Here is a 17,100-nt window from a genome sequence, read left to right on the forward strand (position 1 = left end):
GCCATGGAGGGTTACTTGTAGGCCTGGACACCTAAAGAAATTTGCTCAGCTGGCTTTTGAAATTGCTTTGGATCAGTGACTCCTTTTTACCTTCCATTTCTTCCCTTTTTGAACCAGAATGTCTAAAACTATTACCCTATGCATGTCTCAGCGTTGCATGTTGGAGTACATGACTTGTTTCTTTAGTTTCATAGGTCCACAGATGGGAGGAATTGTGCTCCAGAATGGATTATACCCAGAGTCTCATCTGCATCTAATTTAGATAATGAGACTTGGGACTTTTGGTTTGATGAGATTTATATGAGATTTTTTTCTTTTTTTACTCTGACTTGATGCTGTAATGGGATGAGACTTTTAGGGACCTTGGGAGGAAGTGAGTGTATTTTATCTGTGGAACAGACATGAATCTTTGAGGGCTAGAAGGTGAACTGTCGTAAGGAGAATAATGGCCCCCAAAGATTCCATGCCCTAATCTCTATGAATATGTTACCTAACATGAGAAAAAGGGCTTTGCAGATGTAATTAAGTTTACTAATCAGTTGACCTTAAGATAGGGAGATTGTCCTGAATTATTCATGTGGGCCAAATGTAATCATATGAGCTCTTAAAAGCTGAAAATCTTCTCCAGCTAGCTACAGAAGAGGAAGACAGAAGTCAGAGAAATTTGAAGCAGGAGGACTCAATGTGCCATTGCTGACCTTGAAGAGGGAGGGGCTCCTAGCCAGGGAATGTAGATGGCCTCTAGAAACTGAGAACAACCACTGGCTGACAGCCAACAAAGAAACAGGGACCTCATTCCTACAGCCAAATGGAACTGAATTCTGTTAATAACCCAGGTGAGTCTGGAAGTGGATTCTATGTCAGGGCCTCCAGAAAAAAGCTCACACTAGCCAAGACCTTGACTTCAGCCTCATGAGACACTAAGTAGAGGACCCAGCTGAGTCAGCCTGGACTTCTGATCTATAGAACCATAAGATAAGAAACGGACGTTGTTTTTAAGATGTTAAGTTTGTGGTCATTTATTATGCAGCAGTAGAAACAGTAAGATTTGAGCTGAGACTTGAACAGAAAGAGCATCATGGGCAAATCTAGGATTATGGGTTCCATCCCCAGGAAGGAGCAAGTGCAAAGGTCCCAAGACTGGGAAGAAAATAAACAGAAGGCCAGCATGGCTAGAGCCTGCTGAGTGTAAGGAGTAGGTAAGAGATGAGGTCAGCGTTGGGATAGGACTTGAATGGAAAGCAGGCTCCAGGGAGACGGATTTTAGCTGAGAGCGGGCTGTGCGTAAGTAATTGAGAACAAGTCTCCAAATCTCCTTGGTTGAATCCAGAATGACCGCCCCATCTACAAAGCCTGCTGCCTTCCCTTACCTCTGCCTCAGCCCCGGTCCTGGAGTTTTCTCCTGCGAGGAGTCCCAGTTTATGCAGACATTCAGCTGGGGAGGGGATCATGACTGAAGTCCAAAGTACAGACTAAGGAGTGATGCCAGCTATTGCCCCACCAGCTGGGCCTATGATTTTGCATTCCCAAGATGCTTTCACTACCTGGGACAGTCCTGGCAGAGAGCCAGGGAATTAAAGGAAGTTGGGGCAGAAGAAAAGTGAGGACCAAAAGTCAGACTGTCTGGGAATTATCCAGATAACAAAATGGGACAAAGACATCACAAGAAAAGAAAACTTCAGATCACTATTTCTAATGAATATAGATGTAAAAATCCTCAACAAAATACTAGCAAACAAAATTCAGCAATATATAAAAATGATTATATAAGTGGGATTTATCTCAAGAATGCAAGGTTGGTTTAACATCTGAAAATCAATTAATGTAATAAAGAATATTAATAGAATGAAGAACAAAAACCCTCTGATGATCTCAATAGACACAGAAAATACATTTGACAAAATCCAACAACTTTTTCTTTTTTTTTAAATTATTTTATTTTTGGCTGCATTGGGTCTTCATTGCTGCGTGAAGGCTTTTCTCTGGTTGCCGTGAGCCGGGGCTACTCTTCGTTGTGGTGCGCGGGCTTCTCACTGGGGTAGCTTCCCTTGTTGAGGAGCATGGGCTCTAGGCATTCAGGCTTCAATAGTTGTGGCACGTGGGCTCAGTAGTTGTGGCACACGGGCTTAGTTGCTCTGTGGTATGTGGGATCTTCCCGGACCAGAGCTCGAACCCGTGTCCCCTGCATTGGCAGGTGGATTCTTAATGACTGTGCCACCAGGGAAGCCCAACAACTTTGATTTTTTTAAAAAGCTTAAGAAACTAGGAATAAGAGAGAACTTCCTTAACTTGCTAATTATCAAAGGGCATCTGTGAAAAAGTCACAGCTAACATCATACTTAAATGATGAAAGACTGGATGTTTTCCCCCTCAGATCAGGATGTCTTCTCCCATCACTTCTATTTAACACTATAAGCAATAAAAAGAAACAAATGGCATCCAGATTGGAAAAGAAGAAGTAAACAATCTCATTTTACAGATGACATGATCTTGTATATAGAAAATCCTTAGGAATACACACACACACACACACACACACACATATTAGAGCTAGTAAACTGGTTCAGCAAGGTTGCAGAAAACAAGAACAATGTACAAAAATCTACTGTATTTCTCATCACTAGCAATGAACAATCCAAAAAAGAAAGAAAACAATTCCATTTACAATAGCAACAAAAGGAATAAAATACTTCTATATAAATTTAACAAAAGAAATGTAAGATTTATACACTGAACACTATAAAACACTGTTGAAAGAAATTAAAATCTAAATTTTAAAAACACCCCATGTTCATGGGTCAGAAGATTTAATATTGTCAAGATGACAGTACTCCTCAAATTGATCTACGGAGCCAATGCAATCCCTATCAGAATCCCAGACAGCTTCCTTTTCTTTTTCTTTTTTGCAAAAGTTGACAAGCTGATCCTAAAATTCATATGGAAATTCAAGGGATCTAGAAAAACAAAACTAATCTTGAAATAGAAGAACAAGTTGGAAGACCCACAGGTCCTGATTTAAAATTTTACTACCAAGCTACAGCAAGCAAAACAATGTGATACTGGCATAAAGAAAGATATATACCCAGGGAATAAAATTGAGAGTCTGGAAATAAACCCTTATATTTACAGTTAGGTTATTTTCAACAATGAAGTCAAGACAATGTGTAGAAAAAATAGTCTTTTCAATAAATGGAGTTGGGACAATTGGATATCCACATGCAGAAGAATGAAGTTAGACCCTTACCTCAAACCATATACAAAAATTAACTCAAAATGGATCAAAAATCTAAATGTAAGAGCTTTTAGCTATAAAAACTTATAGTTTATTTTAAAAAAATCTTTTAAGCATTTTAAACTTTTACATTTATAACTAAATTATAAACTTTGTAAATGTTTATAAAACCCTTGGATGAAAACATAGGCATAAATCTTCATGACCTTGTATTAGGAAATGGGTTATTAGATATGGCTCTCAAAGCACAAGCAAAAACAGACAAAAATAGACAAATTGGACATCATCAAAATGAAAAATGTTTGCGCTTTAAAGGGCATCATCAAGAAAGTAAAAAGACAACCCACACAATGGGAGGGAATTTTTGCAAATCATAAGGAACTTGTATCTAGAATACATAAGTCTTACCACTCAACAGAATCAATCCAATTAAAAAAATGGTCAAAGGGGGACTTCCCTGGTGGTCCAGTGGCTAAGACTTGGTGCTCCCAATGCAGGGGGCCCGGGTTTGATCCCTGGTCAGGGAACTAGATCCCACATGCCACAGCTAAGAGTTTGCATGCCGCAACTAAAAGATCCTGCATGCCGCAACTAAGACCCAGCACAGCCAAATTAATAAAAATAATAATAATGGCCAAAGGACTTGAATAGACATTTATCCAAAGACGATATACAAATGGCCAATAAGCCCATGAAAAGATCCTCAACATCATTTGCCACCAGGGAAATGTAAATCAAAACAACAAATTTACACCTACTAGGATGGCTGTAATGAAAAAGACAGAAAATAACAACTGTTGGTGAAGATGTGGAGAAACTGGAACATTCATACCCTGTTGGTGGGAATGTAAAATGGTGCAGCCACTTTGGAAAACAGTCTGACAGTTGCTCCAATGGTTAAACATAGAGTTACCATATGACCCAGCAATTCCACTCCTAGGTATATACACAGAGAATTGAAAAATATGTCCACACAAAAACTTGTACGGATACTTCCCTGGTGGCGTAGTGGTTAAGAATCCGCCTGCCAATGCAGGGGACATGGGTTTGATCCCTGGTCCGGGAAGATCCCACATGCTGTGGAGCAACTAAGCCCGTGCACCACAACTGCTGAGCCTGTGCTCTAGAGCCCGCGAGCCACAACTACCGAGCCCGCAAGCCACAACTACTGAAGCCTGCGCACCTAGAACCTGTGCTCCACAACAAAGAGAAGCCACTGCAATGAGAAGCCCGCACACCGCAATGAAGAGTAGTCCCTGCTCACCACAACTAGAGAAAGCCTGCGTGCAGCAACGAAGACCCAATGCAGCCAAAAATAATAAATAAAATAAAATAAGTAAATGTATTTAAAAAAAAAGACAGGCTCACTTAGTTCATTAAAAAAAAACAAACTTGTACATGAATGTTCACAGCAGCATCACTCACAATAGACAAAAAATGGAGACCCAAATGTCCATTGGCTGATGAAAGGATAAATAAAGGTAGCATATCCATACAATGGAATATTATTTGACAATAAAAAAGAATGAAGAGCTGATCAAACTACAGCATGGATGAGCCTTGAGAACATTATGCCAACTAAAAAATCAGTCACAAAAGACCACATATTGTATGACTCCATTTACATGAAATGTCCACAATAGGCAAACCTATAGAGACTGAAAGTAGATTAGCCATTGACTAGGGCTGAGGGAAAAGGGTTGGTGGGGGGTGAGGGGCTTGGATCAATAGGAAGTGACAGCTAATGGGTATGGAGTTTCTTTTTTTTTTTTTTTTTTATAAATTTATTTATTTATTTATATTTATTTATTGGCTGTGTTGGGTCTTCGTTTCTGTGCGAGGGCTTTCTCTAGTTGCGGCGAGCAGGGGCCACTCTTCATCGCGGTGCGCGGGCCTCTCACTGTCGCGGCCTCTCTTGTTGTAGAGCACAGGCTCCAGACGCGCAGGCTCAGTGGTTGTGGCTCACGGGCTTAGTCGCTCCGCGGCATGTGGGATCTTCCCAGACCAGGGCTCGAACCTGTGTCCCCTGCATTGGCAGGCAGATTCTCAACCACTGCGCCACCAGGGAAGCCCTGGAGTTTCTTTTGAGGGTATGAAAATATTCTAAAATTAGACTGTGATGGTTGCATAACCCTGTGAATATACCAAAAAACCACTGAATTGTACACTTCAGACAGGTTAATTGTATGGTATATGAATTATATTTTAATAATGCTATTAATTTTTTGAAAGTCAGACTGAGTCCTCAGGGAGCAGGAACTAGGGTATGGGATACTGGGGGTGTCAGAGAAGAGGGACCAAGGGATGGGTGTATTATCTGGGCCCAGAAAGGGAGCAGGAGTTGTGGATCTGTTCTGAACATCCAGGGGACCCACTTCATCCTTCATTGTAGATAGATACCCAGGGATATCTGTTGATTAGTGTATATGGTATCTTTACACCTATTTTTAACAGGTGCCTCCCCAAACCCCAAGATAAATCATCTTGCTCAAGGCTAAAAATCAAGTCAGTAGTAAACAAAAGTTCCCGTGCTTTCAATCCCCCAGTCCGGTGTCTGTTTCTTTCCTGCTCTGGATATGGGTATGGGCAGTGAGTGTCCTTGGTCAAACTGGTGCCCTCTTTCTGCAGCCATGACACTGGTCCCTGCTGTTGCCATGTGGCCCCCTTGTTCTGCTGTGAACAGGAATGAGGGCCTGGGCATGACAACACTGAGTGAGGCCCCTGACACCAAGGGGATACCTAGTACTTCCGCTCTAGGTGCTACCTGGTGTACCAGTCCTGGGCTACAGCCAGCTGCTGCCTAGTCCCCATGACTGGCACTGGCACACCGGGCACTTCCTAAGGCTGCCAACTTGGTGGCCCCCAAGTCTACAGATAACAGCATAGAGAGAAGGATCTGGTTCACTCTGACCTTTGGCTTTGTTTTAGCTTATAAATGCAGAAGGCCCTGGTGGTTGGAATTTATAGTCCAGAATCAGTCCTTGATTATCTTTCTAGAAATATTCTATAGGAATTTGAGCACTTATGTGTAATTCGGCCCAAATGGGAGCATACTAACCACACTGCTCTGCACTTCACTCTTTTACACTTGACATATTCTTTGAATATTGCTCAACAACGTAGATTGAGAAGCCTCATTTTTTTTAAACATTAAAAAATTTTTTATTTATTTATTTTTGTGTGTTGGGTCTTCATTGCTGCCCGCGGGCTTTCTTTAGTTGCGACGAGCGGGGGCTCCTCTTCGTTGCGGTGCGCGGGCTTCTCATTGCGGTGGCTTCTCTTGTTGCGGAGCACTGGCTCTAGGCACGCGGGCTTCAGTAGTTGTGGCACATGGGCTCACTAGTTGTGGCGCACAGGCTTAGTTGCTCCGCAGCATGTGGGATCTTCCCGGACCAGGGCTCAAACCTGTGTCCCCTGCATTGGCAGGCGTATTCTTAACCACTGTGCCACCAGGGAAGTCCTGATAAGCCTCATTTTTTTTTTTTTTTTTTTTTTTTTTTTAGTTTTGTGTTTTTCTTTCTCTTGGCTTTTTTTTTTTTAACATCTTTATTGGTTTACAGTGGTGTGTTTGTTTCTGCCTTATAACAAAGTGAATCAGCTATACATATACATATATCCCCATATCTCCTCCCTCTTGTGTCTCCCTCCCACCCTCCCTATCCCACCCCTCTAGGTGGTCACAAAGCACCGAGCTGATCTCCCTGTGCTGTGCTGCTGCTTCCCACTACTGATAAGCCTCATTTTTAAAAAAACTGTTGCATAATATATCTTAAGGCGGCCTTAGTTAGTCCTTTGCTAATGGTCATATAGGGTGTTCCCAGTTATCACAGATTTTGCGGCACCGAACAATCTTTCATCTTCAGTTTTGCCACAGAACTGGAAAAAGAAATCTGTGATGTAAATTCTTTGAGGTGTACTTGCTGAGAGTGTATGCATTTAACCTTTTTTTTTTTTAAATGTGTTTGTTTGCTTTTTTCCCCCCTCTTCCAGTTTTATTGAGACATGACATACAGCACTGTATGTTGAAGGCATACAGCATAATGATTACATACATCATGAAGTATTTAACTTTTGATAAACATCAAATCATCTTCCCAATTTACACTAAATGTGGCACCTCGTTTTTGTTTTTCCATTTTTGGTCTTTGAAAAATTACTTTAAAAGTTATGTAGCCTTCCAGAGTATGGCTATAACTGTCAAGTTATTTAACAGCCTACATTTTTCCCGATTTGAATAATCATATTTATCATAAACTACATTCCCAGAAATAGTCAGGGCTGCTTTTGAACCCTCTCCCCCACTCTATTAACTAATTTATTCTTGTGTCAGTAATTTCCTGTTTTTATTCCAGTGCTTTGGTGTTTGATTATCTAGCGTGTCAAATACATCACTTCCACTGTTTTTTTTTGTTTTTTTTTTTGGCCAGCACAGCATGCAGGATCTTAGTTCCCTGACCAAGGATGGAACCCTTGCCCCCTGCAGTGGAAGCACGGAGTCTTAACCACTGGACCGCCAGGGAAGTCCTGACAGCTTCACTGTTGTTTTTTTAAAAATATTTATTTATTTATGTATTTGGCTGTGCTGGGTCTTAGCTGCGGCATGCAGGATCTTCATTGTGGCATGCGGGCTCTTAGCTGCGGCATATGGGATCTAGTTCCCTGACCAAGGATCGAACCCGGGCCCCCTGCATTGGGAGCACGGAGTCTTAACCATTGGACCACCAGGGAAGTCCCCTCCACTGTTTTTAAATATATATATTGCACAGGAATTTAGGATTTTCAAGTTTTGTTAAAAAATTCTTTTGGATGGCAATGAACTTAAGGATTAAACTGGAGAAGCAACATCTTTTAATAATATCTTTCCACTCAGGTACATGGTATACCTCCATTTAGTTAGGTCTTATATCCTTCAGGACAGAGATACCATTTTCTTCATACAGGGTTTGCATGTTTTTTGTGAGGTTTACTCCTTTGTAGTTTATGGGTTTTGTTGTTATTGTGAATGGGACCCCAAGTATATTTTCTAATTTGTTATTGCAATTTATGGGAAATATACTAGCTTTGGGCCTCAGTTTATTCTCTGCAAAAAGACAGAAGTAGAGCTACTCAGTAACAGGTCAAGTAAGTGTGGGCTAAACAAAGCGAAATAGATTTGTTCATTGCAGGACTTATCGATGACTTTAATATACTTTGATCACCAAGAATTCCCAAGAAGGGTACAGGAATTTCCTGTACTTACTTGACCACGGAACCCTCTGTCACAAGACATTCTGAAACATATTTAGAGAAAACAGTGCACCCAAAGACCCTTCTAGTTTCTAATCCGTCAATCCAGGGATCTCCACGGAACCTCATCTAATGCCCAAACTCCCATTACGTCCCCCCGACCAGAACACAGAAGACAACCCAGTGTCAAAGTGAATGCTTTCACGAGTGCTGCTCAGAGGGAGCCGCGTCTCTCGCAGGCTGCTGCCAGCCTCCACTGTCCCCAGCTCTTTGTCAGGAAGGTGAGCTAGCTGCCTGGGGCGAAGGAATGGATCTGTAGTCTAAGAGTGAGCTGAGGCAAAGGGAGGTTCAGGAAGCACCCTGTAGGGGCGGAGCTCCCGGGAGTGTGGCGGAGGGGGCCTGGGCCTCAGGCTGGGCCCTCTTCAGGCATTCCTAGCAAAGCCACGAGGGGCTCGAGGGGCGTGGGGGTCCCGATGGGCACAGGGTGGGTGCGTTCGTGCTTGCGCAGGTCGCTGGCACTCAAGAAGGCCTTGGGGCAGTGGGGGCAGGTGTAGGGGCGCACAGAGCTGTGGGTGCGACTGTGCTTGCGCAGCCCAGCCCGGTCTGAGAAGCTCTTGCCGCACTGGGTGCAGGGGAAGGGCCGGAGCTCTGGGTGTGAGCGCTCGTGCCGTCGCAGCAACGTCAGCGTGGAGAACGTCTCCTTGCACTCCCGGCATACAAACTGTGGTGGTTTCTCGTCCACCTCCTCACCCCCCACTTCGCCTGCCCCCCCCAAGGGACCAGGAGCCTCCCCAACCCCAGCATCTTGGCACTCCACGTGCTCCACGGTCATGCCCACCACTTGCCACTGGGTGGCCATCACACCACCCGATTCCGGGGGCAGCCCCAGCAGCCCTGCTGCAGGGTCCCCGAGCCCCGCCCCTGCTGCCGGGGCCGCTGAGCCCTCGCCTGCCACACTGACCGGCAGCGCCAGCCCCACTACCAGCTCCTGCTGCGGGGGAGGCCCTGCGGCCTCGCTACTGCGATGGGTCCGCTCGTGCTTCCTCAGGCTTGACGAGACCACGAAGGACTTTCCGCAGGCGTTGCAGTGGAAGGGGCGCTCACCCGAGTGCACCCGGCTATGCTTAGTGAGACTGGCTCGCTCGGCGAAGGCTCGCCCGCACTCCTCGCAGCGGAAGGGCCGCTGGCCGGAGTGCACCAGCGCGTGCCGCTTGAGGTCCCAGGACGCCACGAACGTCTTGTCACACTGCAGGCACTTGAACGGCCGGTCGCCCGTGTGCACCCGCCGATGCATGGCCAGGTCGGCCGGCTGCCGGAAGTCCTTGCCGCACTTCTCGCAGCGGTAGGGCTTCACACCCTCGTGCGCCCGCTGGTGGCGCCGGAAGCTCGAGGGGTCGGAGAACATGCGGCCGCAGCGGGGGCAAAGGAAGGGCTTCTCGCCAGAGTGCGTGCGCTCATGGCTCTGGTAGGAGCTGAGCTGCGTGAAGCCCTTGCCACAGGCTGGGCAGCGGTAGGGCTTTTGCGCTGCATGGATGCGCTGGTGGCACGTGAGCGAGGACGAGCGGGAGAAGCTCTTCCCGCACTCTGAGCAGAGGAAGGGGCGCTCGCCGGTGTGGGACCTGTGGGAGTGCAGAGGGCCGGAGTGAAGGTGGCAGCCCATCGCCCGACCCCGGCCGCCTGTCTGCACTGTACGTTAGGGCCCCCTAACATCGCTGGGGCCTTGGCCCAATCCCCTAAGGGCCACAGGTCTGTACCTCAGAGTAAGAAACCTTCAGGCTGGGTGTCTAGGTGTTCTAGATCCATCTCTGCACTCAACAGACCCGGCCCCCACTCGCACCTCCTGGGCAGCAGCCCAACTTCAAGCCCCGCCCCTTTCCTAGTCCAGGAACCCAGGCCTATCAGACCCCAGTTCCACCCTCCGCCCCCATAGCTCTGCCTCACTCACTTTCCCATTGGTTCCTTCCGATCTTTGGGACTCAACGCCTTCACGCTATTGGTGCGCTCTTCCCAACCCCTTCAGCCGCCCCCCACCCAGCCCAGCGCCCTCACCGCTCGTGGTTGCGGAGGTCCTTGAGTTCCGCGTAGGCCTTGCCGCAGCGCTCGCAGCTGTAGGGCCGCAGGCCTGCGTGCGTGCGCCGGTGCTTGCGGAACACCGAGGGGTCAGCGAAGCTCTTGCCACAGTCGGTGCAGGCGTAGGGCCTCTCGCCGGTGTGACCGCGCTGGTGGATCTTGAGCTTGGAGAGCGCGCCATAGGCCTTGGGGCAGTGCGCGCAGCGGAAAGGCAACTCGCCGGCGTGCGAGGCCAGGTGCACGCGCAGGCACACGGGCTGCATGAAGCGGCGACCGCACTCAGGGCAAGGGAAGGGCTTCTCGCCCGTGTGGCTGCGCCCGTGACTGCGTAGCTCTGGTGCCGTTTTGTAGGCCTTGGGGCACAGCGGGCACGCATACGGCCGAGGCTTCGCCGCTGCACCTGACACCTTGTCCCCGCTGGCATCCTCCGCTTTGGGGTCTGTCTCTGGCTTCAGCTTTGCCTCGGCCACCTCCTCTGTGCAGTCTGCAGGCCCATGTGTGGCAGCATGGCGTGCTGCCCGGGGTGCATTTGGAAACGTCTTGGTACAGGACAGGCACTTATAGCGGCGGCCAGAGCGCTTGTAGCCTGGGGCTGGGGACCTCTCCTCCGAAGACTCTACCTCCATGGCCTGGATGGGCGGGGCTTCTCTGCAAGAGAGGCAAAGTTAGAAGCCACACCCCTTTCCAATTCTCCAAGGCCTGTCTCCTCACCAAAGCCCTCTGAGGCCTCAGAGGAACTCTGTCTTATCTGCATTTCCCACCCAGGATGCACATCCTTCCTCGCAAACATTCCTGTCTCTCTGCACTCAAGTTTCCTCTCTGGTCTGTTCACTGATGAAAGGAGCTGGACCAGGTGACCTCAGAGGAACTAAGAGAGGAGGCCGGGATCATCGAAATGCCCACCTGCACTTCCCTCCCCAGCCTCTGGGCTTCTCCAAACCCTGTGGCATTCCCAGAAGGCCCAGGCTCTGTCCATCTCACCATCTTCCTTCTATAGCTCAGAATTCAAGACATGTGCAAGGCTGCAGACACGGAGGCCACCTAGATGTGGGTCTGGCCTGAAGGTCTCCAAGTGCTCAGGAAAGACAGAGGTAGGGCCAGAAGAAGGCAGAGCCAGTGGGCTAAATGTGGTGATTGGCACCATCTGTCTGGAAGGGATAGGTCCCCAGCGTATGTATTTTGTCTTTCCCCTCTGGTTGGTTAGCTTGCAGAGGCAGCAACTGTTCACACAGAATTCTGGCCTGGCACAGCTGTAAGGTACTCCACCCCGGATAGGAATCCTGGTCCACCCTCTGCTCTGGAATGGGTCTTAGGTTCTTGCTCCCATAACTCTGGTAATGGGAAGCTCAATTACTCTCAAAGCAGCTTGAGCCATTGCTAGCAGAAGTTAGAAGTCTCTGTCTCATACTCAATGTATCTGCTCTGGCCTGGCCTCCTGGGACACCCACTCTAGCTATGGCCCCTTCCTTCTCCGTTCAGAGCCCAGACAGCCTCCACCCAGCTGCTCCTGCAGATCATGGCTGGGAGGAAATAGGATTAACAGCTGCATTAGTCTTAACACCAGCTCATCCTCCCTGGAGGATGAAGGGAAGAGGATTACAGCAGATCCACTTAAGGTGCAGCAGCTGCTGGGGCAGCCAGGGTGGGGGGAAGGACAATGTTATAGAGAGGGGAGGGGAGCCAGGTGTGTCCAAAAGATGGGCTGGGAGGTAGGAGGTTTGGATTCTAGCACTCCTTTCTAGGCCTGTTTCATCATCTGTATACCTCAGGGGTTGGTGTCTTCTAAGTTATGACCCAGGGAGGATGCAGGAGTCCCCGGGTGATTGGCAAGGGCTGCATCTTTAGAATCAGCACCCTTCTGCCTGGTGGCCCTGCCTCAGTCTCCCACCCCTACACACACAATCTAGTGTGCACAGGCAGCCGGAGTCTTCTCCCTAAGGTACCATGTGATGCTCTGTCCCCTGCTCAAGAATTTTTCATGGCTTCCATCACACCATGCAAGTTCCCAGGTCCTTCCTGGCTGTTATAAATCCTACCAATCCTTCCTTTGAGCCTTACTTCCCAAAGGAAGGTCTTCCTGCATCTCCCCTTTGGTTTCTGGCCTACATCCCACACAGCTCTGTTCCACCCTCAGCTTGGATTTTTCACTTTTCGAACTAAATCCTAGGGCTGGAAGGTGAGTTAAAGGGCTTGAGGCCCAGCCTTCCCCAGGGCTTGAATTCTGCCTACGGTTTCTAGGGAATCTGCCTACGGTTTCTAGGGAATCTGCCTATCCTTGGATGAGGCCCTCACTACCTCCTTTCCAGATCATCTCTGGACAGTCTCATCAAGTTTCTCCTTAATAAAAATGACAGCCTGCGACTTCCCTGGTGGCTCAGTGGATAAGACTCCGTGCTCCCAACGCAGGGGGCACGGGTTCCATCCCTGGTCAAGGAACTAGATCCCACATGCACGCCGCAACTTAGAGTTCGCATGCCACAACTAAGGAGCCCGCCTGCCACAACTAAGACCTGATGCAACCAAATAAATAAATAAATAAATAAATAAATATTTTAAAAAACAAAATGATAGCTCACATTTACCGAGCACCTGCTAAACAATAGGCAACATCCTAACCTTTTTACATGTATTAACTTACTTGCACTTCATGTCAGCACCATGAAAAAAGTTCTGTTATTACCCCCTTTCACAGATAAGGGAACTGAGGCCCAGAGAAACAATTTAGCATTGTCGTTAAGTGCAGTCTCCGAAGCCAAACTGCGTGGCTTCGAATCTTACCTTCCTCACTTCCTAGCTGTGACCTTGTGCAATTTACTTCATGCCGTAGGACCTCAGTTTTCTCATCTGAAAAAAGGGAGGTAATAACACTACTTACCTCACAGGGTTGGGCGAGGGCTGAATGAGATAAGAATAATTACTCCCCTCAATTACTGAATCTTCTCAGAGCCAGACACCTTGCTGAGTGTGCAACCTTATTTAATTCTCTCATAGCTTCCTGAGATAGGGATTATTGTCCTCATTTTACAGATGAATAAACTGAGGTTCTGAGAAGGTTAGTGATTAACCCATGGTCACATACCTAGTAACTCATGCAGCTGAAACTTGAATCCAGGTGTTTAATTCACCTTGAGTAGTTGGGCCCTCCCAGACTTATCTGCTACCTGGGCCAGCCCCACGACGACCAGAACCCTGAGCTCAGGTTATACCTTGGTCTCCTCTCATTCCTGTAGAAGTCCCTGGAGACCAGAGCCAGCACCCTTTATGTTTCTGTTTCCCTCTCAGAGGGCTGGACCCGTGGGTTCCAAGCTCTGGGCCTCAGTCTTCCCATCTGTGAGCCAGAAACCAGGTAGCTGGAGGGGTAAATCCCTCCTCCTAAGGCACTTCCCAGGGGAAATAGTAGGGGTGTGCCAGGCACAAGCTCTATAAAGAACGAAGGGTCAGGTAGGCTAGGCCCCTGTCTAAAACCCCTGCATTGGGAATTCCCTGGTGGTCCAGTGGTTAAGAATCCGCCTTCCAAAGCAGGGGACGTGGGTTTGATTCCTAGTCGAGGAAGTAAGATCCCACATGCCACGGGGCAACTAAGCCCGCGTATCACAACTAGAGAAGCCTGCACGCCACAACGAAGACCCAGTGCAACCAAAAAAATAAGTAAAAAAAAAAAAACAAAAAACCCATCATCAGCTCTTCACTTCCCTGTTCACGGAGGACTCTTCCACCCACCACTCCCTAGAGTGATTCTGTGAACTCGCTGCAGGAAAATAATCATGCAGGGAGCATGGGGTAGGACTCAGAAATCTATTCTAAACATGCTTTCTGGGTCATTCCAACTAACACTCATTTAAGAACCTTAGGTTTTCAGAAGCTTCTAGGAGAGAGGCATTTTTAATACACCTCTTTTTCAGATGTGGAGATTAAGGCCCCCGTAAGGGAAAAAACTTACACATAAGGACACATAGCTAGTCAAGGAGCCCAGACTCAAACACGAGTCTTCAGGTCCCTGGGCTGGGCTCTTTCTCTACCAGTCTTCATTTACTTAAGGTTTATTAGCCAAATCATGAGACTTTCCACTGCTCCCAGGACAAAGACCAATATCTTTTCCATGGCAAGCAAGGCCCTGAACTATCTAACTCCTGCCTATCCCATCTCCCACTCCTCTCCCCTGGGCTCACTAGGCTCTACCCACACAGGCTCCCCCTTTATCTCCTCAAAGACTTAAATTCCTTCCCATCTCAGGGACTTTGCACTAGTAGTTTCCTCTGCTAGAAACATTATTTCCGAGGGTCTTTGTGTAGCTATCTCTTTGATTCCATTTGGGTCTCAGCTCCCTGTCACCTCCTTAAAGAGGGCTTTCCTGACCACCTTTCTTAATGCTATCTGCACCCCTGCTAATCACTCTCTATCCCCCTCCTGTTTAATTTCCTTCATGTTGCTCATCTGGGTAACATTCCTTGCAAATTTACCATGGGCCAGGTATCATTCTAAGCATTTTATGTGTACTACTCAAGCTAAGCCTCACGACGGCCTAGGAGTTTGTTATGGATGAATGTGCGCATGCATGGAAGCAAGGAAGGCCATGTGAGAACTTAGACAGAAGGTGTCCACATACGATCCAAGAAAGGAGCCTTCACCAGGAACTGAATTGGCCAGCACCTTGATCTTGGACACCTCAACCTCCAGAACGGTGAGAAATAAATTTCTGTTGTGCCCCCCAGTCTGTTATGGTTTTCTGTTGTTGTTGTTATGGTAGCCCAAACAGACTAAGTTAAATAGTATTATTTTCCCCCCATTTTTCAGACAAGGATACTGAGGCACACAGAAGTGAAGAAACTAGTCACAGTCACAGCCAATACTCAAAGCCAGGTGGTCTGCCTCCCAAACTTCTGCCCTCTGTCCCCTGCTTATTGCTTTGCTAGCACTTATACATTTTATGGTTCAGTTGTTAATTCTCTGTCTCCAGCTTGAGAGTCTAGGCTGGCAAAGAGCCAGGAACCTTTATTATTCTGTATCCTCTACGCATAGAACCATGCTTGGTGCCCAAAACAAACTGAACAAATCAACCTCCGAGGCGGTATTTGAACCCAGGTCTATAGCCTCTGCCTCCTCCATAGTAGGAGTTTAGAAGAATGTCGGTCAACAACTATTTAGTAACTGAATTTCTCTGCTTTTCCAAGTTCACAGGGTCCATATATCGCCCCTAGTATCCCACAGTGGATTCATTGCTCTGGTGAGGGAGGCTTGTCTTTGTCTTTGTTTACTACTGAATTTAGGGGGCGGGGGACGTCCTGCTGCATGAACAGGCTCTAAATGCCAGGGATGCAGAGATTTAATTCCCAGAGTTTAGAACCCTGCGGGCAGTGATGAGGTGAAGAGCCACTTTTTATCCTCTCTGCACCTCAGTCTCCCCACCTCTAAACAAGTAGTTACCAATAGGCCTCACAGGCCATGAGAGATCCGGTGAGACGGCAGATGGGGAACTGTGAACCATGCAGAGATAAGAACTAATCATCTCCTAGGCGTCCAATCTGGTCAGTCCACAACCTAATCCCAACCCACTTTTCCAGCCTCACCTCCAGGGGCAGTGTGCCCCTCCCGACAGCGACCTTAGCTCCAGCCACAATTCTCAAACTTCACCACCAAATACATCTCCATATGCAGTTCCCTCTGCCTCCTCCCGTGGGAAAACTCTTTTGCATCCTTCAAATACCTGCTTCCCCAGTGCCCTCAGGAATACTTAATAGACTATAGAGGTAAGAGCGCCATGGCTCTCTGGGCCTCAGTTTTCTCATCAGTAAAATGAGGTCTCTGAGGCATGTGGGAGTTTTAAGGTCGTTAGAGCCGAGAGCTGCGGAAGCCTTGCGCATTCTCGCTCCCTGCAACTGTCTACGTGTCGGAACCCCCAGCAGACAGACAGACCCGCAGGGCAGGGCCCTGGGCTGCCTCTTCTCAGGAAAAGCCCTGGGAAAACGTGGCACCGGAGAACGTGGCAAGAAGGAGTGAACGAAGGATGACAGAATGAACAAATGAATGGACCGAAGGCCATACTTTGGACAAAGGCCGGCAAGATGGCGTTCTCTAGGACCGCGGGAGGGGCGGCCAGGACCTCGACTGGGGAGGGGGAACGCCGGCGCCGGGGACCGTGCTTGACGGGCCGCACGCCTGGGACAAAAGCCTGCAACATGGCGGGCTCTAGGACCCTCGTGCGCGCACGGCGCAAGGCGGGCAGCCGTGCCGCCCGAGCCCAGGCGTCTGCTGCAGCCGGTCCGCCGGGACAGCCGGCGGGTTCTAGGACCCACTGGGCCCAGAGCCCGCCCGCCCGCGCCCTCCCGGGGCCGCACTCCTCCCGCCCCTCCCGCGCCAGGCCAACCCTATCTGCCCTCTGCACCCACAGGGAAACTGAGGCCCGTTCGGATTGCGTCCGCAGTGGGACTGCCCGGGAGTCCCTGCGGCTTCCCGCCGGCATTTCCTACCTGAACAGACTGGGGCTGGCTCCGTGGCGTCAACGGCAGCTCCTCTCACCGACGGAGCCCGGGACACAGCCAGGGAGCGGCAGGCGCTAGGACCCAGCTTGTGGG

General features: G+C 48.4%; 1 protein-coding gene across 3 annotated transcripts; it reads right to left on the reverse strand.

Annotated features, from left to right (window-relative positions):
* Positions 1-8,034: 8,034 nt before the first annotated feature.
* On the reverse strand, positions 8,035-17,093 carry ZNF668 (zinc finger protein 668). Of its 3 annotated transcripts, XM_036824138.1 has the most exons (4): positions 16,996-17,082; positions 13,307-13,372; positions 10,508-11,176; positions 8,036-10,077 (listed from the first exon to the last, which is right to left on the reverse strand). In XM_036824138.1, exons 3-4 carry the CDS (start codon positions 11,152-11,154, stop codon positions 8,865-8,867), a joined length of 1,860 nt encoding a protein of 619 aa, XP_036680033.1. In that variant the 5' UTR covers positions 11,155-11,176; positions 13,307-13,372; positions 16,996-17,082; the 3' UTR covers positions 8,036-8,864. The 3 variants fall into 3 exon arrangements, with proteins under 3 accessions (XP_036680034.1, XP_036680033.1, XP_036680032.1); XM_036824139.1 differs by lacking the exons at positions 13,307-13,372; positions 16,996-17,082 and adding an exon at positions 16,096-16,282 and having other exon boundaries at positions 8,035-10,077; XM_036824137.1 differs by lacking the exon at positions 13,307-13,372 and having other exon boundaries at positions 8,388-10,077; positions 16,996-17,093.
* Between the last annotated feature and the right edge of the window lie 7 nt (positions 17,094-17,100).

Source organism: Balaenoptera musculus, chromosome 15, assembly GCF_009873245.2.
Source record: "Balaenoptera musculus isolate JJ_BM4_2016_0621 chromosome 15, mBalMus1.pri.v3, whole genome shotgun sequence".
NCBI classification, from domain to species: Eukaryota; Metazoa; Chordata; class Mammalia; order Artiodactyla; family Balaenopteridae; genus Balaenoptera; species Balaenoptera musculus.